A 20981-nucleotide genomic window follows, 5' to 3' on the forward strand; every position below is an offset into this window, starting at 1 on the left:
CCCCCGCGCTTCTGCTTTTAAACCCTCCGCCGGCTGCCTATTGGCCCGTCCCGCATTCGTCACCGCAGGGCCGGCCAATCGACAGCATCCTCCCCTGGGCGCCGCCTAGCGCCGTCCAGCTGTCCTCTCTGGCGGACTCCATTTCCCAGCGTGCACCGCGCGGCCGTCCCGCGCTTCCGCCGCGCCGCGGGGCCGGGGGCTGCGCTTGGCTTCTCTTCCTCGGGCGGGGGTCGAGGCTGGCGGGGGTCTTCCCGTAGCTTCAGGTACGACTTAAGGCTCAGGTGGGAACCTAAAAAGCGCGGCCGTGTGTTATCTAGGCCTCCTGTTAGTTTCTTGCGTGCCTACCAGCACGGGCGAGGCCTGTGGGCTCATCAGGTGTTCGTCTGGTTGGCGGAAATTCTCACTTCGGTTTGTTTCCCTTCTTTTCCAGAGCTTTAGCGGGTCTTCGGTTGGCTTGGCTCCGCTCCGAGAGGAGGCTGGGATGTCGCTGCCGGAGTGGCACATCGCGGTGAAGCTGGCGGATCAGCCGCTGGCTCCCAAATCCATCTTGCGTTTGCCGGAGACGGAGCTGGGAGAGTGCCCGCTCGGGGGGTGCAGCATCTCGTACCTCAAGCAGCTCATCACCGGCAAACTGCAGGAGTCCGTCCCCGACCCTGAGCTCATCGGTAGGTGCCTGCGTGGGTCGTGACACAGTCCTGCCGCTTGAGGACACCCTCTCCCTCCGCTCCCGGCGGCCGGGACACGAGCACCCTTCTGCTAGTGGTGTTGGGCTGGTGGGGAGCTGTGGCACAACCAGGCAGCGTGGTGTGGGGGCTCAGAGCGTGCTCCAGAGACTCTGCTGTGCTGCAGTGGTCTTAGCACCTTGTCACTTGGATAGCTTATTCTGTGTTTGCCTGGGATCACAGTGCTCCTGCGGCGTCGGTGCCCTTGTTAAAAAATCTTTTCACTTGTTAACACCAGTGTGTCCTGGTGAGGTCGCAGAATGACACAACGGATTGTGTTGGTAGGGAACTTAAAGATCACCCAGTCCCACCCCCTGCCCCGGGCAGGGACACCTTCCCCCAGCCCAGGGGGCTCCCAGCCCCGTCCAACCTGGCCTTGAACCCTTCCAGGGAGGGGGCAGCCACAGCTGCTCTGGGCACCCTGGGCCAGCGCCTCACCCCCCGCACAGGGAACAATTTCTGACTTAGGACTCATCTAAATCTCCCCTCTTTCTGTTTATAACCATTACCCCTCATCCCATCCCCACCCCCCTGACCCAGAGTCCCTCCCCACCTTTCCTGTCCCCCCTTTAAGCCCTGGGAGGCCGCTCGAAGGGCTCCCCGGAGCCTTCTCTTCTCCAGGCTGAACCCCCCCAACTCCCTCAGCCCGGCCTCCCAGGGGAGCTGCTCCAGCCCCCCCAGCACCTTCGTGGCCTCCTCTGGCCCCGCTCGAGCAGCTCTGGGTCCTTCTGCTGTTGGGGGCCCCCGAGCTGGCCCCAGCACTGCAGGGGGGTCTCCCCAGAGCGGAGCAGAGGGGGAGAATCCCCTCCCTGGCCCTGCTGCCCCCCCTGCTCTGGCTGCAGCCCAGGGCACGGGTGGGTTCTGGGCTGTGAGCTCACGGTGCTGGCTCACGGGCAGTTTTCCCCCCACCAACCCCCCCAGTCCCTCTCCTTGGGGCTGCTCTCCAGCCACTCCTCGCCCAGCCTGGATTTGTGCTGGGGATTGCCCCGACCCCCGGGCAGGACCTTGCCCTTGGCCTTGTTGAACCCCAGGAGGTTTGCCCGGGCCCCCCTCTCCAGCCTGCCCAGGTCCCTCGGGATGCCATCCCTGCCCTCCCGCGCGTCCCCCCCCCCACAGCTCGGTGCTGTCGGTGAACTTGTGTGGGTGCATCGATCCCACTGTCCGTGTCGCCGACAAAGATGTTGAACAGGGCCAGGCCCAGCCCTGACCCCTGAGGAACGGCACTCGGCACTGCTCTCCACTTGGACGTTGAGCCATTGACCGCAACTCTTGGAGTGCGACTGTTGAGCCAGTTCCTTACCCATCGAGTGGTCCAGCTCTCAAATCCATGTCTCTACAATTTAGAGACAAGGATGTTGTGCAGGACAGTGTTAAAAGCTTTGCACAAGCCCAGCTAGATGATGTCACTTGCTCTTTCCTTGTCCACCAGTGCTGTCACCCACCATAGAAGGCCACCAAATTTGTCAGGCACAATTTGCCCTTAGTGAAGCCATGTTGGCTGTCACCAGTCACCTCCTTATTTTCCATGTGCCCTAGCCTAGTTTCCAGGAGGATCCGTTCCATAATCTTAATGGGCACAGAGGTGAGACTGACTGGCCTGTAGTTGCCTGGGTCTTCTTTTTTTACCTATTTAAAAATGGGGGTTATGTTCCCCCTTTTCCAGTCAGCGGGAACTTCACTGGGCTGCCACAACTTCTCAAATATGGTGGAGAGTCGCTTAGTCACTTCATCCCCCAGTTCCCTCAGGACCCACGGATGCATCTCATCAGGTCCCATGGACTTGTGCACCTTCAGGTTCCCGAGATGGTCTTGAACCTGATCTTCTCCTACAGTGGGTGGTTCTTCATTCTCCCAGTTCCCTGCCTTTGCCTTCTGTCTCTTGGGTGGTGTGGCTGGAGCCCTTGCTGGTGAAGAGCGAGGCAAAAAAGTCATTGGATACCTCAGCCTTCTCCATGTCCTGGGTAACCAGGTCTCCCTTTTCCTTCCAGAGAGGGCCCACATTTTCCCTAGGCTTCCTTTTATCACTGGTGTACCTGCAAAAGCTTTTTTTGTTGCCCTTGACATCCCTGGCCAGATTTAATTCTATCAGAGCTTTGGCTTTCCTAACCTGATCCCTGGCTTTTTGGACAGTTTCTCTGTGTTCCTCCCAGGCTACCTGTCCCTCCTGCCACCCTCTGTAGGATCTCTTATGAGAACTTTGAGAGAGGTGTCGGCTCTTCGAAAGGAAGTGGCAATGTCACATTCTGTGAATCTCAGCTCTGTGATTTCCTCCCTGAATCCCAGCTCCATAACGTCCCTGTGTTACGGAGTCCCTGTGCTGCTGACCAGATGAAGCAGCTACAGATGTGGAGCAATAACCCCCCAGCAGTCCTCGCTTAAAGACCCTAGGCTCTCTCTGAGTGTGCCATAGGCATTTATCTTTAGATATTTCTCTCTCCTAGATCTGATCTACTGTGGCCGTAAGCTGAGGGATGACCAGACACTTGATTTTTATGGCATCCAGTCTGGCTCCACTGTTCATGTCCTGCGCAAGTCCTGGCCTGAGCCTGATCAGAAACCAGGTGAGAAGGAGACAGTGTGGGATACGGCTTAGATCTCCCCCGGGATGTGTTTGAATGTGGGTCTCTTGTGACTGAGGAACAGCTGCTCTTGTGATTTGTTTCTGGGAGGCTGCTGTGGGGTTTGGAGGAGGAGTTAATCAATATGTTTGTGTGGGAACTCTCCACCTCTAACAGCAGCAGATGGGTGTTATGTTTTCTTGCTGATGGGAGAGTTAAGGAATGACCTATGTAATGTGGAGCGTGAATTCTTTAATTGACTATAATCAATTTTAGGGTGTTGCCAGAGAATCAGGAACAAAGCAACTGGTTTCTCAGCTCAAGGGATGAGCAGGCTTGTGTGTGTTCTTTGTCTGCCTGAGTGCAGAATGAGTTAGTTTAGAGTTGTTGCTTGAATACAGCTCCTTTTGTTACATGTAAGAGGATATATCTGTATATTTTTATATGTCTGGAAGCCGAGAGTGCAGTCACTTGTTATGCTGTGGCAACTGTACTGAGACACTTGCAATCATTAGTCTGTGCCCTTCCTCTCTGGCTTAACTCAATCCAGGGGTATTAAAGAATCACCGCCGCTACTGCGGCGTGGAAGTCCCAGTGGTGTGTAAAATGGCTAGTAATGCTGACAGAGGGAGAAACATGTTTTGTTCTGTTGCTTTTCCTCCCGCAGAGCCTGTGGATAAGGTGGCAGCAGTACGGGAGTTCCGGGTCCTTCATACTGCCCTGCACAGCAGTCCTGCCTACAGAGATGCAGTGAGTGGGGCTTCGTAGTGTGCTGTCTGGGTGTCTTTCTGTCTGTCCCTCCTCTGTGAAGAGAGTCTCACAGTGGAACCTCACTGTGCAGTGCCGCTGATCTGTTGCGATGTCTCTGGCAGGTCTTCAAAATGCTAGGGAACAAGGAGTCGCTGGATCAGATCATTGTAGCTACTCCCGGTCTCAGCAGCGACCCTGTTGCTTTAGGTGAGTCCAGATGTGATCCAGAGGATCTGAGGAAAGCCAACTAAAGATACTCTGTGTTTAATTCCTGGCATAGGGAAGGGAGAGTTCCCTTTCTCTGTAGAAAGTGCCCTTTTGGTTCCTTTGTGGAGCATAGGAGTCAGTGTCTGCTCAGGTGCCAGTGTTGTGCTCTGTTGGTAATGTTTGGGAATGGACGCTGGCTTCAAAAGGATTAGAGAACATGGAGCCCAAAGGAGAGCAGTGGGGCTGGCTGCTTTCTCCCTGCTGCAAAGTGCTACGCAAATGTTCATTAAATCTAGCGTGCTTGTTGTTCTGGCCCGGGATGCTACTAGCTAGGAGGCAGGTGACATATGGGCTGCAGTTACAACCTGCCTGGAGTGAGCTGGGTGTCGAGATTTGATCCTGCCCTTGAAGTGGAGCTGCCCTTAAGGCAGAGCCCATGGGATCAGCTGGGAAAGCCCCATCCCTTGGGTGTGTGGCTGTGATGGAGAGTCTCACCAGGAAGACATAAAAGGCTTCAGAGAGAACAATAATAGGGTATTTATGATGTCTGCCAGTGACTCAGTTCCTGACAAACAATTATTTTGGTTTCCCAATGGCTCTTGTTTGACTGACTCCTGTTTCTTGTATCCTGTCTCTTACTCATCATGTTTCCTGGTGCCTCCCAGGAGTCCTACAGGACAAGGATCTCTTTTCAGTGTTTGCAGACCCCAACATGCTGGACACGTAAGTTTATGTAAGCTGGTGCAGTGACTAAGCAACACCTTTGTCATCCTGTTGTATAGACTGCTTCTCTCTGGGTAGGAGAGTTCTGCTCCTGCCTACCAGTTCAGATACACCAGGCCAGAGACTCAGGGTAGGACACTTCTTCCTCAGCAGTAGGAAAGAGGGAGCTGATACTTTGATACACCTCTACCTCCGCTGTTGGATTAAACCAAAGGCTATTTAGTGGGAGACAGGGCCGTCATCGCCTCCAAAGGGTGGGTTCAAATCTGGATCTGGTTGCTCACAGCAGAGAACTGCTTCCATGAGAGCATGTGGGAGATGTGTACCGTGGGAGGGTCAACGTGGGATCGAGAAGGAGCCCCAACTTCTTCAGCTTTGTGGAGCAACGTGGGGAGGTGTTTGTTGCTGGAGAGCCAAAGGCAGTGGTGTTGGTGCAGCCACTGGGCATGGCTATGCCGTAAGTTCTTTGCCAGTGTGGAGCTGCTGATTTCTTAGTTTCCCTGTGTACATGATTTGTTCTTCCACTCTTTCTCTCCAGTCTAATCCCAGCTCACCCCGCGCTTGTGAATGCCATTGTCCTCGTTCTGCACTCAGTGGCGGGCAGCACCCCCCTCCCAGCCCCAGAGACGTCCTCCCGAGGCATGTCCTCTGGCTCCTACCGGGACATGCCAGGTATGTTCAGCCACACGGGTGAGTGGGGGACCCACAGAAAAGATGTGCTGCAGGATTTGCAGACAAATCTGTGCTGTACTGACACAGTCATCCCCAGGCTGGAAGGAGAAGAGGTTTGGGTTCCCGAGCTAGAAACATACACTGTGGTTTGATAGATTTTGCACTGTGTGAGACTCACCTGGGGCACTTTGGCCTCAGGGCCCCTCCCAACCAAACGTGTATAATGCCTCTTGGCAGCAGAGTGCTGTGTCCTCTGTTTTGTGCAAATGATGGGCCTGACCTGTCCTCCGCTGACCTGCTGCACGTGAACTTGTTGGTGCTGAGGTCTCTGTCCTGACCAGCACATTAGCTGGGGCTGAACCTGGCTGCATGGCCAGGGACTTGGTGGGATTCTCACCTGGTACTTAATTCCTGCCAGCACCCAGTTTTCTGCATCTGTTGATGCTCGTTTCTGTTGCAGGTGGCTTTCTGTTTGAAGGTCTCTCTGATGATGAAGATGACTTCCACCAGGTAAGCAGCGAGGTTGGGTGCAATGGTTGTTTTGGACTTGCAATATGGGTTTAACTTGTAGCCCTTGAAGACTCAAAAGGTTTTCTCGCTATCTCATGAACAGCACGGGCTGCTCTGTCTCCTAGGGGTATTGTGGAAACAAACATGTTGATTGAGGCGTCCTTGGATGCTGTTTATGGTAGGATTTTCGTGAGTGCTGAGGTAGGGTCACAACAGAAGATTGCAGAAGCACAACTTGGAACAGCACTTGTCTTCAGAGTAAAAACCTTCACAGCCAAACTGATGCAGAGACTGTTGTGCACAGATGAACATGGCTGAGAAGCATAGGAGTGTTGGTCCTTGCCCTTCTGCAATGTAGTGGGGTTTTCCTCTCCAAAGGACAAAGTATTTTATAAGAGAAATTGCATATTCTGGCGGAAGAAGTTCCTGTTAACAGCTGGTTGTTTTGTTATGGGCTAATAACACTTTGTTTGTGAGCTGATGGATAATACGTTAAAAGGATTACTGCCAGTTTTACTGCCAGTTTCCACAGCTTTATAATAGCTGAGTTTGTGCAAAAAAGCACATCCCGTTCTGTCATGTTTATTTTTTAAAAGTTCCGCGCTTGTGAGTTTCAAGTATTGTAGGAAAGGGATCCCTGGAATGAGCACATGAGCCAGATTTTCCTGAGGCATGGGCACCAACATGTGTGGTTTGGGGATTTTTTTTTTTTTTTTATTTTTTTTTTCCTCTCTCCCCTATCCACGCAGAGCACAAGATCTACACCATCCAGCAGCACTTCTGGTTCCCGCCCAGCTTCCCTTGGCTACGCCGGGGCTGCCGGACCCCGGCCGATCACCCAGAGCGAGCTGGCGACCGCGCTGGCACTGGCGAGCACCCCAGAGAGCAGCTCCCACACACCCACCCCTGGCACCCAGGTACAACGGCAGCGCAGCGGCAAGGGAGATCCTCCTGGGCCATAAAACCAGCGCTTTGACCGAGCGCAAGCCCTGCTCTGGTCTGGGAGCCCTTGCTGGTTTGTTTTCTTACAGCTGACTTCTCCACACGGGCTCGGGGCGGCCTGATGGTGGGGTGCAGCTCTGTTACCTGTGACAAGTGTTCTCCTGATCCATGTGCAACTTCATTCCTCCTAGGGTCACTCCTCTGGGACCTCCCCGATGTCATCTAGTGTCCAGTCAGGAACACCCATCACCAACGACCTCTTCAGCCAGGCCTTACAGCACGCCTTGCAGGCCTCAGGGCAGCCCAGCCTGCAGGTCAGTGTCGCAGCCTTTCCTTGGGGAGCCTGTGAAAGGCCCCTGTTGCATCGAGCGTTGCAGGGTGGAGGGGGTTCTTCCAGCTGCCTCCTGCGGCAGGACGTTAAGCCAAAAGGGACATCTTTCAGGAAATGTGCTTCTTGCAGGAGGTGTGAGAGACTGATGCCAGAGTACTGGGTGGGAGCGGGCTGGTGGATCTGGGGAGTTTGTGGGAAGACTTTCAGCTTTGAATATCCATTTGTGCTCTTAGCTTGTGAGCTGGAGAGAGGTGGGAGAACGCAACGTGGAAGAGTGGGCTGTGGAGAAGGCTTTGTTCCTGCTTGGACCCTCACACCTACCCTTAGCTTCTTCTGTTTCCCATCTGTAGAGCCAGTGGCAACCACAGCTTCAGCAGCTGCGAGACATGGGCATACATGATGATGAGCTAAGTCTCCGAGCCCTGCAGGCCACCGGAGGGGACATTCAGGCTGCCCTGGAGCTCATCTTTGCTGGTGGGGCTCCCTAGCTTTTCGGGCGGGAGAATCTGGACTGGTGAGTTGCACCGAGGCGGCTGTGACATTCCTTGGGCTGGGACTCGGCCCTGAAACTCTTCTCTGCACTGGGGTTCCTCTCGCCAGCATGGAGCGGTTGGGGTGGCTGCCCCTTTCCTTGCAGGTGAGCAGCGTGCTCCTGGCTGAGAGCACTGACCGTGCTGAGGGCAGCTCCTCCAGCTCCACAGAGCTCTCTCCAGCCTCCTCCTTGTGGCCACCAGAGATGGGACCTCAGAACTTTGTCCAGCACTGAGAAAGAGGTGGCTCTCTGTGTGTTGGAGAGGTGTGGCACCTGCGGTTTCCGCAGTCTTAGATCTGTTGACACGTTCTCCTGCTTGTTGTTTCATTCCTGCTCACCTGATATGCCTCAGTCTAGCTTGTTTTGCTGTTGTGGTCCCTCTGTGTTTAACTGTATTAAATGGACTGTATTCACTTGCCTGTTGTTTGGGTTGTGATCTGTCCGGGGTCGTGCTCCAGATCTGTGAAGGAAACCACAGAAAATGGTTTGCCTGTTGTAGGACTGTTGTTATTTCAGCAGAGGGCACTCCTCCGACAGAGCAAAGCTGTGTCTGTTAGGCGAGCAGTGTTTGGGGTGTAGCTGACCTGCACAGCCATCCTGCCATGAGTTAGGCCGATACTAAAGAACTACTTGTGCTACAGATACTCTTCAAGAAGGTGCTGAAGGGAAGCATCGTGTCTCCTTCTCAGCAGAAACCTGGTTGTTCTCAGTTGTGTGGGGCGAGGCTGGTAGAGTCCTACAAGCTGACAAGAACAAGGGTACGGGTCCAGGACTTCATGGCCATCACAAGGTGACAGTAAGGAGAAAAAAAAAAAAAAAAAAATGACAAGCACAAGGGTTGAGGCAGTTGCCAGAGAACGTGAGATGCTGCCAAACGGCTTGGGAGAAATGCCTTGTCTGTCTCTGACACAGGTTAGTCCCGGGTGCTGCGTTTGAGGTGCCTAGGACGTGAGCTGCAAAGACAATCAAAGGCATTTGCCTGTAATTACAGTCAGTGGGAACGGAGAGAAGCCAGAACCAGAGCTGAGCCTGGCTTCGCTCCGACTGTACCATTGAGTTTAACAAGGCGTGAAAACGGGAGCTGGTTTGCCTGAAATGCCACCATGCGTTACTAGGGAAGCTAAAAGTAGAAAATGCTTTCCTACCTTCAGGCTGCCTGTGCTCCCCTCTAATTCCTTTTCAAGCGCTATGATCGCTTGCTGATACGATCTCAGCTATCACCCAGCAAATGCTGGATTGTTCTCTCCAGGGTAGCCTATTGACTGATAGACTTTAATCCTGTCTAGAGGATTAAGTCTCTCGGGAAGGAGGGACTGTTTTTATTTTTCAGTGTGTAGGAGATAAGATGTGATGGCCATAACCAGCTTTCCTGACTTGATACGCTCTTCCGGGTTACTGCCCTCATTATCCACCCTGGCAAACCACTCCAGATGATGGCTGTGATTTTACGTGTATGAAAAGTGATTAATTTGTTCCCATCCCTGGTGCCTTCAGCCCTCGCTTTGCGGGGGGGAGTGGATAGCATATGCACAGCATCCTTCCTTCCTTCCCCACTGTGCAGACAAGCCCTGCTGTCAGCCCTCAATCCTCCCAGGCTCACTGAGGATTAGCTGTATCGCAGATGCTGCCGCCCAAATCTGGAAAGCATTTGCAGGCTCTCCCAGACCTGCTCAGGGCTAGCAAGACTTGCTTTGGGACCAGGGCGACTACTTTGCTTTGCTGTACCGTGTCAATTCTCAGCCTAGGCCAGCCTTGGGTGTCCCCAAGTGGTATTTCTTCTCTGTCCTGACCTTACTCTTACGATTTGATCACTTTGTTGCCTCACGCTTTGCGTTAAGTAGTTTCTTCTGTTAGAATGGCTATTTCTGCTTCTCCTCGTGTCTCTGGATAGTTGAGAATTGCCTGGATATTTTGTATGGGAAGAACTTTTTCCCGAGTTCCTTCACAAACTGTGTTCCCTGACTTGCAGCACCACACCAGACACCTTCTCTGTCTGAACTGGCTATAGCAGAGAACTTGGCACCGATGCTGACGATGCGACTGATGCGTGCGCTTCGCTTCCCTCATCTCGCCTGCCTTTGGCTGCCTAGAATAGACGTGCTCAGCAACCAGGCAAATTTAGAGATGCAGGGATGGGAAGAGAGGCTCTGCCTAGCACCTGCAGGGCTGGTAATGGGAGAGGAGGAGGAAGGGAAACTTTGATGCAGGAGCTCTTGTAGGAGCGTGGAAGCTCAGAAATCCTCAGAAGTGGCTCCGCAGCAGCCAGGTGAGCGCTGCTTTCCCACCTGCTCTAAGGGCCCAGTGCCTCCAGCCTCCCAGCTTTGAGATGAAAGCGATGCTGGCAGCCACCTCCATGTGCAGAGAAAGCTCAGCTCTGCTGAGGGAGGAAAAACCGGCTGGGGAGGAGGCTGCAGGAGGCACACGCTCGTTTGGAGAGGCCCCTCGCTTGGGGTTAGCAGCCTAAATGTGGCTTTGGGGATGTGGCGTGAGGTCTCTTGTCCGAGCCAGTTGTCCTGACTTCTGCAGTCACTAGAGGAGCTTTTATCCCAAGGGAGGTATTGAACACAACTGGAATGACTCTGGGAGACGCTGGTATCCCACTGCTTGCCGAGAGAGCAGCCAAGTCCAGGGGCTAACTTGCCAGTGGCTGAACCCAACAGGTTCTGCTCTTTGGGAGCAAATTGCGAGGCGCTGTCTCCCGCCTGCCTGTTCGTTGTGGTCCATCCTTGGTGCCACTGCCCTGACGGCTTCCCCCTCCTCCTCCTCCTGCACCAGCTTTGGTTGCCCTTGCCACGTTTGCGTTCGAGGTGCATCCCTCGGCGTAGCTGTGTTCTGCCTGTGTGCCCAAGCTCTGCCAGGCTTTGTTTGCCAGCCAAGCAGCCGTGACGTGACTGCTCCCTGGCACTGCAGTGGGAGCAGGCTGGGAGGTGCTTGGCTGACCCTTTGGAAGAGGCGGAGGTCGGACCACGGTTCCCCAGCGTAAGCGCTGTCAGTGGGGACTTTCTGGTTCTGACATCAAAGAGAAATTTTTGCTTCCCTTCCTTCCCTTGCCTGTAGCGAAGCTGATGAGGGAAGCAGTAACAGCGGGTGTTTTCAACAGGAATGGTAGCAGCTGTTTGTACTGTGTTTTCGGTAATCTTGTTGTTTGTTCTGGTGCTTGACCGTCGATGATGGTGCTTTGTGGACACCTGCAGGGGTTGGCAGTTTGGCTGAGATCTAGGATCTTCACCATACGTGCTCTGCTTTTCCACTTTGGCCACCTTGGTGGCTTTTTCACTGTTTCCACCCTGTCTCTTTCTGCCTAAGACAGTCCTGAGCTGACTCTCTCCATGAGTTGCAGAGCAGTGTTGTGTGTGGGGGGTAATTTTCCAGAAAAAGGGTGACATAGAGACAGAGGAGAACACCCCAGGCTTCACATCCCTGATGGCTTTTGCAGTACCTTGGCCTGTGTGACTGCCCACCTCCATCTTCTTCTGCCTTCACAACGATGCTGGCGCCTTCCTATGCGAAGTGATCACAACCAGCAAGATCTACCTCAGGAGCAGAAGTTGAGGTATTAATTGTTTATGTGCAGATGCAGTCTCTCTGGTGTGGGCATGCTTGGGTGGTTTGCTGGATCAGATTGTAAACCGCCCAAGTTTCAAGCTCTTTAGCGTTGATTTCTGGCTTCAAATGACTAGTGTTGGAGAGATTTCCCCTCATCCTCCTACGTGTCTCCAGTATTTCAGAATAAATGTTTCTTCCTTGCTCGCCCAGCCAAACAGAGGCTCTGAGTGTCCCCTGGTTGCAGGACCTCGGCACAGGGACCAACTGCGGGTCCGGGCAAGGCAGCAAAGCACCTTAAACCACTGGTGCTGTTTTGCCCAGCTCCATCCACAGACAAACGTGCAGGGGCTGGAGGACTAACCACTGCAATGCCCCTGGTCATCACAGACGTCTGTACCGAGTTGGGGGAACGTGGTTCTGTTCTCCCCAAAGCGTTGTGGGGCTACACACCTTGACACCCCCCCCCCTCCCAGCTCCCCTCTGGCACGCTAATTCAGAAGATTGGAGAAGGTGACTTTTCTCCAGTGCTCCAAGATGCAGCGGCTCAGCGTCTCCCTCGGGATTTAGCAGGGCAGGAGTGAGCTTGGGCAGCCTGGCAGGAGACATCCCTGTCGTGAACAGTAGCAGGGGACTTGTCAGGCAGAGCCCTTGCCCATTGTCTTGCTTTCTTTGCAGAGGACTCGGTGGTTTCCTGGCTGCTTTCAGCTTTGCTCTTGTGGGGAATGCCAGAGTGTCAGGAAACACATAATCATTTTTAGTTTCTCTTCTTAAGTTAGCTTTGTGCTGGTTCAGTGAGCCAAACAGTCTCCCCAAGGGGAACAGGCTGGTGCCAGGGCAAAGGGAAGAGGGGGCAGCGGGACCTGGTGGGGTTTCCTTTGCAATAATGAAATCTTGGTCTTGCTCTTTCTCAGGCAAACCTTCGAGGAACAAGGACAACTGATTGGGAGTAAGGTGAGAGTCTGCAGATCAGGGCAGGTGATACTGTGCAGCTTTCCAGCAGCCCGTGTCCCAGGGGACTCAGTCCCTTTCCTAGCATGAATCAATGTTTTTCTTTACAAGATGAAAGGGGAGCTCTGTGACTTTATCACCAAAGCATCCTTTTAAGGAACTGTGCTCTGCACAGCTAAGAGTCCATGTGATGCCAGCTGAAGAACAGCAAAATAAAACTGTGGTTTTAAGGCAACTGACTCTATTTTAACTTGGTGAAAGCAGAAATGTACTGAGAATGTCACACCATAAAAATATTTCTATTTCCTAATATTTTCTTCCATATTTATAGTATTCTAATGTTTATAAATCACAGTGTTTATAAATAATCCTTTGATTTATAATAGTGCGTGTAGTTCTAGTTCTGCCTTACAAGGATGCTTGAGTTTAAGAGAATGGTAAACAAAAGGAAAGTTCAGAGGGAGGAAGATAAAGGTCTCCTGATGTATCCTTTGAAGTCAAGACAATAGCTGAGCCACTGGCTTTTGAACATGATGCTTCCTGAGCTAGTCCTCTTCAGCTGAGCCTGGAAACTTAAAACAAAAAAAACCCCACCCCAATGCTCTTAAGGTGAGACCAGGGATTTTGGGGAGCATTTCTGACCACACAGTCTCTCTAGCTGACTTCTGGGTGTTCCAGGCTGCCAGGATGCAGAATGGTTGTCCCCAAATCACTTTGAGACCTTTTCTGTTTGCTTCCCTACTACTGAAATAACGACCTTGCTGATTGAAGAGCATGGTCCACTTGTTCAGCAAGGTGCATTAGTTTAGGCGTTGAGTTTGAGGGAGAAGGTAGAGAGCTGTGGAGTTCCACTCCAGAGGTGATAAAAGCATCCAGTGGGTTATTTAGGCTCAGAGCCAGGGTCCCCTGTCTCCCTGCAATGGCCAGTAACAGATGCTGCAGAAAAACTTAAGAGTAGGGCAAGTAGAGAAAGATCCATGTCTCATAGATTTTCCAGCATCCAGCTGTCTGAGGTTTAGGGACTTTTAGCGCTAGATATGGGGTGTTAATAGTTAATAGACCCCACATGACTTTTTTCTTTAAACACAGATAAACATGTAGCCTCCGTGTCAGCCCACAGCAAGGAGCCCTGTGGTTTAGTCACAGGTTCAAAGCCTGTGACGCACAAGAGTGCTCAGCAGCTGGAAGGAAGAGATGACGTGCAGCCGTGGCGCAGGTGACTTCTGGGATGTCACCCTCTAAAGGGGTGGCAGTGGTCCCAGTAAAGCTCTGAGGTTTAATATTTGGGTGCCTGGGACTGCTGTGGCCACTGAGGCAGCAAGAGATGACAAGGATAGCTAGGGCAGTCGGGCAGTCAGGAAGAAAATTATCACTTAATCTCACTAAAGCAGAAAGGGTTGCTAATGACAGCAGAGCTCTGTAATCCCCCAGCAATGCTCAGCGTGCTGCCCTGACATCCTGCAGAGCAGACTCCAAACTGTTTACCTTGGTGTTAATTGGCTTGTTTGCGTACGGCCCCGTTCCAGGGAAGGGAGGGAGTGCTGACTGTCCTGTCTCCTCAGGATTTATTTCCAGGCTATAGCTCCCTGACATTAAATGCTTTGATCCCAAAGGATGCTCAGTTACGCATAATTTAATCATCCCATGGATCCTGCCAGCTGGTGTCCGGTCATGCGAGTTCATGTCCGTTTGCTTCTCCTCCACATTATTTTTTATTCTTTTCTTCCTTCCCTCCCAAAGGTCTATGACCTGGTTGCTTATGGCTTCCTGCAATTGCTTTCCCGAATGAGCCATGTGGGAGCGATCTGGACACAGGTAATAACCAGGTGTCACGGGCTGAGCTCAGAGGGCAACTGAGCACCACGCAGCCACTCGCTTCCCCTTTCCCCACCCCAGTGCTGAGAATGAGGAAATAAGGCAGGTTTGGGATTCGAGATAGGACAGGGAGGAGCAAATCACCCGTTATGGTCACGGGCAAAAGGCAGACTCATTAGGGGAAGAAAAGAATATAAATTTAATAAAGGCACTAACAACAACACTTAACAGACAGAGCAGGACAGTGAGAAGCACTGCCACATCTTGAGAATACTTTCCCTCACTACTCTCTCCTTCCCAGGCTCAGCTCTGCTCCCACTATCTCTACTTCTTCCCCCCAGCAGCACAGGGAGCAGGGAATGGGGGGTGCAGTCAGTGCTGCCTCTTCTTCCATCTTTGGCGGTAGGGGGAGTGGGGGAACTTCTGGAACTTCTTCCCCCTGCTCCATCGTGGTCCCCCTCTCACAGGAGACAGTCCTCCACAACTTTTTTCTGACTTGAGTCCCTCCCACGGGCTGCAGCATTTCCCTAGCTGCTCCATCATGGGTCACCAACTTTCTCCAACTGGAGTCCCTCCCATGGCTGCAGCCCTTCCTCAGCTGCTCTGGCATGGGACACCCCCGCGTGCTGCAATCCTCCCAGTGCTGAATTACAACAGCGAGGGCTGCTTCTTCCCACAAGATCCCGGCCTCCTTCAGTTACAGCCGCCTTATTTGTCCACGAGAGGCCCCTCACAGGCCATAAAGCAGTGTCTGCTCCACCGTAGATCTCCATGGGTGGCAGGGTGGGGCCACCCTGCCGTCTCCCCACAGGATACAGGGGGGTCTCTGCTCCGGCACACCTCCCCCCTCCTTTCTTCCTCCATTCCTCCACTGACCTTGGTGTTCACGCAGCTGCAGCAACTCCTCCTCACATCTCCAACTCCTCCTCATCAAGGTCCCTTCTTAAAGATGTTACCGCAGAGGCGCGGCTGACTGCCTCGGCCCTGCTGCAGAGGTGGGGCTGGCTTGGAGCCGGGGGAGCTTCGAGAAGCTTCTCACAGGGGCCACAGCTGTAGCCCCCTTCCCTGCTACCAAACAACCCCACCGCTGACTCAAACCCAGGACACCAGAAAGCAAGTGACAGGCATGAAGCCGGCAGAAGGAAGGGCAGGTAGGAAACAGGAAGAAAAATTTGCTCTTTCCTGCCCAGGCCAGTGTCCCTTTGAAGAATTTTGACAGGTCACAGGGAAAAATAAGTCAAAAGGGTCCAGCATGCGGTGACATCCTGTGCTGTTCCCACTTTCCTGCTGGAAGAGATGGAGGGCTTCCCGTGTCTGATGGAAAGAGAAACCAGTGCATCTGTGGTGCTGAGCTTTTGTGTTGCCAGGCAGGCTCTCAATTTAGAGCCAAGGACAGTGCTGATCTGCAGACACTTACCTTCTGCGTCATTTGGCCCAGAGCTGGCTATCAGGGGCCAAAATAGGAAGGAGAAGCAGGAGATAAACCACTTGCATATCTCTCCCTTCCTGGCGAGACAGATATCACTGCTGGGAGTACTTGAACACTACAAGGTCAACTTAATATCTTTAAAATAGTTTACTTTCCTGAGCAGCCTCCTCTTAATCTTATGTGCCTGGCCAGGTTGTAAGAGGCTTTGTTGGCATTTTTCCCAGCAGCAGTTTGAAATGGCTTCTTGGGGACCAGGTGACTTGCTTTGATTCCCCAGAGAAAAACGTGGACTTAAATTCCATCCTATATTGTGTCAAGGGATGGGAGAGCAGATTGCAGAGAGTGAACCTTAGTTTGTGTGTTACCAGGAGGACTTTGTGGCTTACTGGAGCTGATGAAGGGGGTTTATAAGCTTGTTTGTGGGGTGGTGGGTGCTGGACCCTTCTTGGGTCAGGTGTGGGAATCGGTATTGCTGAAGAGGCAGCTTTGCCCACTGCTGAAACATTCTCTGTTCCCACAGGAGAGTGTGGTAGCTGCTCTGCAGCACGCGGCAAAGCTGCCCTGAAACCCCGGCCCTGCCGGGAAGCAGAGGAGCACAGCGGTCAAGAAAAGAAACACCAAGAATTGCAGGTAAGCAAAAAGCAGTCTGGCCTGCTGGGCCCTCGTAGGAGCACAGAGCTGACACGTTGTGCAGCGTTATCGTATCAATATGTGGCTCTGGTGGTGGGAGTGCAGCAGATCAGTCTCAGCAAAGCGATGTATTTCGGTTCTTTTTTTGTTTTAACTTGCTTTTTAGTTGGGTAGAACTCGGCGCTGGCTTTTATTTACTTTGCCTAAAGCTTTTGGCACCCCTGTCCGAGGGCTGGGCACACGCTTGACAGTCTGGGTCACCGATGTGCGTCTGTATTACCTCCTTTCCTGCTGTCAGTGAGTTCTCGCTGAATCACTATTGACAGGGCTGCTTGTTAACGTGACAAGCAGTTCAGTGAAAGGCATTTGTCGACCAAATGGGTGTTTGTAATGAAAAAGCACGAGGTGTGGTTCGGGGTCATCTTAGATGAGCTGAGTTTGTGGCTCGTCCCTCTCCGCAAGCTCCTGTGATCAGTGAAGAGCGTGGTGAGGCTCAGGTCTGGGAGGTCCTGCCCTGGGCGAGCCCCAGGGGTTTCCTCAGCGGCAGAGGGGAGAGCACTGTTGAAGGGGAGTCCCAGCGAGGGGTTTTGTTCTGCTCTCCAGGGAGCTGAGTTCGAGATGGCTCTGCCACAGGTTTCCTTTGGCCAGTCAATGGGCTTGATTTACTAGAAAAAGATGTGCTGGGGCACGTGGTTCCTTCACCCATTCCCTGACTCGCTTTTAAAGCCCTGGGGGTGGCATTTAGCACGTGGGGGGTTCTGACCCCTTTAGTGGCACATCTTGGGGCAGTAGATTTACTGCCTTGCCTTCAGCATCGCGGCACAACTGAGAGGGCGAGGTGTACCAAGTGATCAGCCCCTCCCAGGCTCAGTCCAGCTGAAACAGCCGAGCTTGCACAAAACCAGCATGCCTGGCGAGGCTGAAGGCTTGATGGCTATTGCAGGGCTGTGGCTTTAGGAGGGGATGGGTTGAGGTTATGGTAGCTGTCTGCAAGGAATGCGAGTTAGGAGGGGGGAAGGATTTGTGTGTCCAAAGCAGAATGCAGAAGCTTGCTGATAAATGATCCACTTTGCTTCCTTTCCACCTCACTTTGTCATCTGAGGACTGACAGACCTGTTGGTCAGTGCCAAAAGAAATAGTGGAGTGGAATTTCACTTATTTTTTTTTTTTTTGTGTCTCAAAGTCTTAGGGGAACATGCTTATAAGTTGACTTGTTCCCAGAGGCAAAATGCTAAGGGGTAAGAAATAGAAGCTCTGAGCTTCCAAAGCTCTACAGCAGTCATTTACACTTGTGTCCCAGCCTCGTGGGACATCAGGCCATCCTACAGCAGGGTCCCTGCACAGGCAGGGTTTAACGGAGGATTTCCCATGCTCTGTGTCAAAATATGCAGTCCCCCCCGCCCTGTCTCATCTAGGGAGGGGCTGTGGAAACACATGTGGCACGATGGACCTGGTGAACATCAGCCCTTTGTGCCATGTTCAAAAAGGTCCCTCTTTGTGCTGTTCTGAAGCTGCCATGGCTGATAACAGCCAGAGACGGAGATGTGCTTGTCGGGTTTCTGGACGAGGTGGCACAACAGAGGTAAGATCTTACGTGGCTTTCGCAGGGATAAGAATGTTTGGGGTGTTGACGTTTTTTTTCCATGGAAGATTTGTCTGTGCTCAAACTCATCACGCCTGTTGGCTGTTTCCCAGGGTCACATTCCTGGCCTGGGGTTAGCTGAAGGTAATTGCTATGTTTGTGTGAATAATGTTCCAACATACCTGCTCTTCTCTCGTGAAAAGATGCCAGCTAAAATGGAGGTTTCATAATAGACTGCCAGGGCTGCAAACATTCAAGTGACTCCTCTGCAGTGATGAATAAAACTGTTCCTCTTAAGGAAAATCTGTGCTTTATGATTTTTACAAGATATTTGGGGGAAGTTGCCTTCTGATCCGTGTTGGAACCGACTAGCGTGATCTGGAAAAAAACTGCACTTAGTTTGCACTGCGGAAGTTTTGATACTTGAGTGAAGCAGACAGCAACCTCTGCAGGAGGGGGCTGAGTGGGATGTGATTGCTCGTGTACGCATTCCTTGTCGGGTAGTGGGAGACGTGGCATGCGGCCGAGCAGGTCCTGGGCAAACAAGCCCTCTCGGCGAAGCCCTTGCCCGCTTCGGGGACGGGTGCGGGTGTACTTAATGCACAGTGGGCTTGTGGCTGCACTCAGGGCACCGTTCTGCATTTGGTGCCTCCTGCCAACTGATACGGGGTTGGAGCAACCTTGAAACCAGCTCTACGCTCCTCCCCCAAGTACGAGCTGGGCCCCTTCTTGATCGGATTGCGGCGCAGCGTTGCGCCTCGCTGCGTGGTGTGTCTGGGGGGGGGGGGAGCTCCTGCTGGGGTTATTTTCCCAATGCGCTGCACAGCGGGGGTCATTCCACCCCCTCGACCCTCCAGACGTTGCCCAACTGTTTGAAGTCGCTTTCCTGATGCTGACCTGTGTGGTGATCTAATGTTTCTGCCTCTGTGGGAGCCAGGCTCACCTGGTAACTTTGCTGCCCTGAAGGAGCTTGTGGGGAGAAGAAAGGACGCTAAGGGGAGCTGTAGCTTCTGGAGGAAGCAAAGGCATTTGGGTGAAAACTCAGTTTTAACCACCGTTCATCTGAAGAGTTGAAACCAGCATTTTGGGTGGGCTGCTGTACACTTGCGTGTTCCAGCACTGTCACTTTTTTTTCTCCTCTGCAGCGGGCTCCTTTGCTGGTGAGCTGCATGCAGAGATCTTGCACAGCTTTGTGTCTAACTGATAGGCGCCAAGCTGTCCGTGTCTCTTGCTTAGCAAAACCAAAAGGCGCTACAGCATCATTCTGAATCCAGGACCACAATGCAGTCGTGTTCATGGGGTAGCTCAGTTTCTGGTATAGGAGGTGGAGTGGTATCGTGTGTTGAAGTAGAAAGAGGCCAGAGCTGAGCACCTCCAAAGTCTTGGAGGAGTTTGGAGCGGAATTTTATACACAGGAGCTGTATTTAGCTGTAGGTGGGGAAAAAAAGCCCAAAAAGCTAACCATGCAGAGTCCCCAGCTGTGTTAGTTAGGGGCAAGGAAAAGGGAAAGCAAAGGATTTACTGTTCTAATAAGACAGCAACTCTCTTCGTTTATCTCTGATCAGAACCCTTCTGTGTTTCCAGTTGGCAACTTTGTCAAGAGTGGGAGTTGGAAGCCAGCTTCCCAGCCCACCAGCTGCGTCGTGTCATAAAAGGCAAAGCAGATAATAACGTATGCAACACACATAATGTAACCCAAATTTTGGGGTGGATGCAAAATGCAAAGCCCCTGTGTTTATTAAGGAACCAGCATGGGCTGTTGATTTACAAATGACGTTTCTTTTTTGCTCCTGACTGTGTGAAAGAGTCTTAATGAATTAGACGTTTTTTGGGAAGCCTCCTGTGCAAGAAAACAAGTGTTAGGAGGGTTTGGTACCTCTGGGAATAACGGGACAGGGAGGGGGAAACGGGCAGCTGTTTTGAGGTGAGCAGGAATGCAAAATGGCTCAAGGCTGGGAATCACCATGTCCAAAAGTGAAAAACCAGAACGATCTCTGTGTTATCGTACTGTAATTACTCAAACAGATATTTGGTTAAAGAGAAAGATGAAACCCCATACGTAGAGTTGGTGGGGAAATTCCTGTGGGTCCTTAAAATTCACCATTAGCCATCTCATTAATTTTTTGCTTCCTCCAAAACGCCCCCCTTGCCCTGCTGCTGTTCGTCTCCTTCAGGAGCAGAGCAGTCCTGGGTCTAGCTTCAATACCAACTTTAAAGAGCGCAGCTGCGTCTCTCAGCCTTGTGGGTTCCCCGTGGGGCTCTCCTATTCTGGTCACGTCCAACCTCGCTTTCCTTGCACGCAACGCCTTGCTCTTCTCATTAACAAACCTCACAGCTCTTCACAAAGACCGTCAGCCCTTCCTGGCCTCTCGATGGGGAGGTTTGGCAAAGCAAAGTGACTTTCCAAGGGTTGTGCCACAGCCCTGGGAGCGGGGTGTGCTCAGCATCCCGTCCTTCGGGAGAACACCAGCATCACAAAAGCAAGGGCAGGGGCTTAGGGGAGGGAGTGTTTCTTCACCCCGGCTCCAAGTGGATTTCCCACACGTGTGCTGGGATGTCGTCCGCTCCCACACTCGCACCGGCGTGCTCGCAAGCGCCGCGAGGGCAGTTGGACTGCTCTGGCGAGGGGGTGTGCAGCACAAGATGAGGGACACAGCCAAGTTCTCATCATGCCTCTGGTATCTGTCTCGTCGCCTTCCTGACTTGCGATGATGCGGTCGGTTTTGGGCAGTGTTTTATTGTGCTAGGAGTGGCCCTTTGCTATTCTTATTGTAGCACCAGCAGGAAGAGGGTTGGCGCACGAGGTACGCTGCAGCCTTGCTGCATCCTTCTGATGGTAGATCAGGATCTTCTGTTAGCGAGCTGTTCCTGCTGCCTTGATACCCGAGCACGGCTTTCTGGCCTCGACACATCCTCCTATTTAAGCAACTGGGAGCAGCAGTCCTTTGTTATCGGTCTCTGCACCCTCACTCTGCTGTTGCTGCTTGGGCATTCATACACACCGGTATTTTCAGTCTTGTTTCATTCGTATCAACCTTAACATTTCTCTCACAAGTCTCTGTGATAAGTTGATTGCAAGCCTTG

At 52.5% G+C, this 20981-nt stretch overlaps 1 protein-coding gene and 1 long non-coding RNA gene across 3 annotated transcripts; both read left to right on the forward strand.

The window, feature by feature from the left end:
* The first annotated feature begins 158 nt into the window (after positions 1-158).
* UBL7 (ubiquitin like 7) lies at positions 159-8363 on the forward strand. Of its 2 annotated transcripts, none has more exons than XM_032990418.2 (11): positions 159-263; positions 431-665; positions 3164-3283; positions 3948-4030; positions 4153-4237; positions 4903-4960; positions 5499-5650; positions 6093-6142; positions 6892-7059; positions 7276-7398; positions 7766-8363. In XM_032990418.2, exons 2-11 carry the CDS (start codon positions 482-484, stop codon positions 7901-7903), a joined length of 1161 nt encoding a protein of 386 aa, XP_032846309.2. In that variant the 5' UTR covers positions 159-263; positions 431-481; the 3' UTR covers positions 7904-8363. The 2 variants fall into 2 exon arrangements, with proteins under 2 accessions (XP_032846309.2, XP_032846310.1); XM_032990419.2 differs by having other exon boundaries at positions 5499-5632.
* A 2656-nt stretch (positions 8364-11019) lies between these two features.
* On the forward strand, positions 11020-16309 carry LOC122154549. The gene is made up of 4 exons (XR_006166543.1): positions 11020-11500; positions 12405-12444; positions 14182-14256; positions 16206-16309. It is a non-coding gene; the product is annotated as an uncharacterized LOC122154549 (long non-coding RNA).
* The last annotated feature ends 4672 nt before the right edge of the window (positions 16310-20981 follow it).

Source organism: Tyto alba, unplaced genomic scaffold (assembly GCF_018691265.1).
Source record: "Tyto alba isolate M040663 unplaced genomic scaffold, T.alba_DEE_v4.0 Super-Scaffold_41, whole genome shotgun sequence".
Lineage (NCBI taxonomy): Eukaryota > Metazoa > Chordata > Aves > Strigiformes > Tytonidae > Tyto > Tyto alba.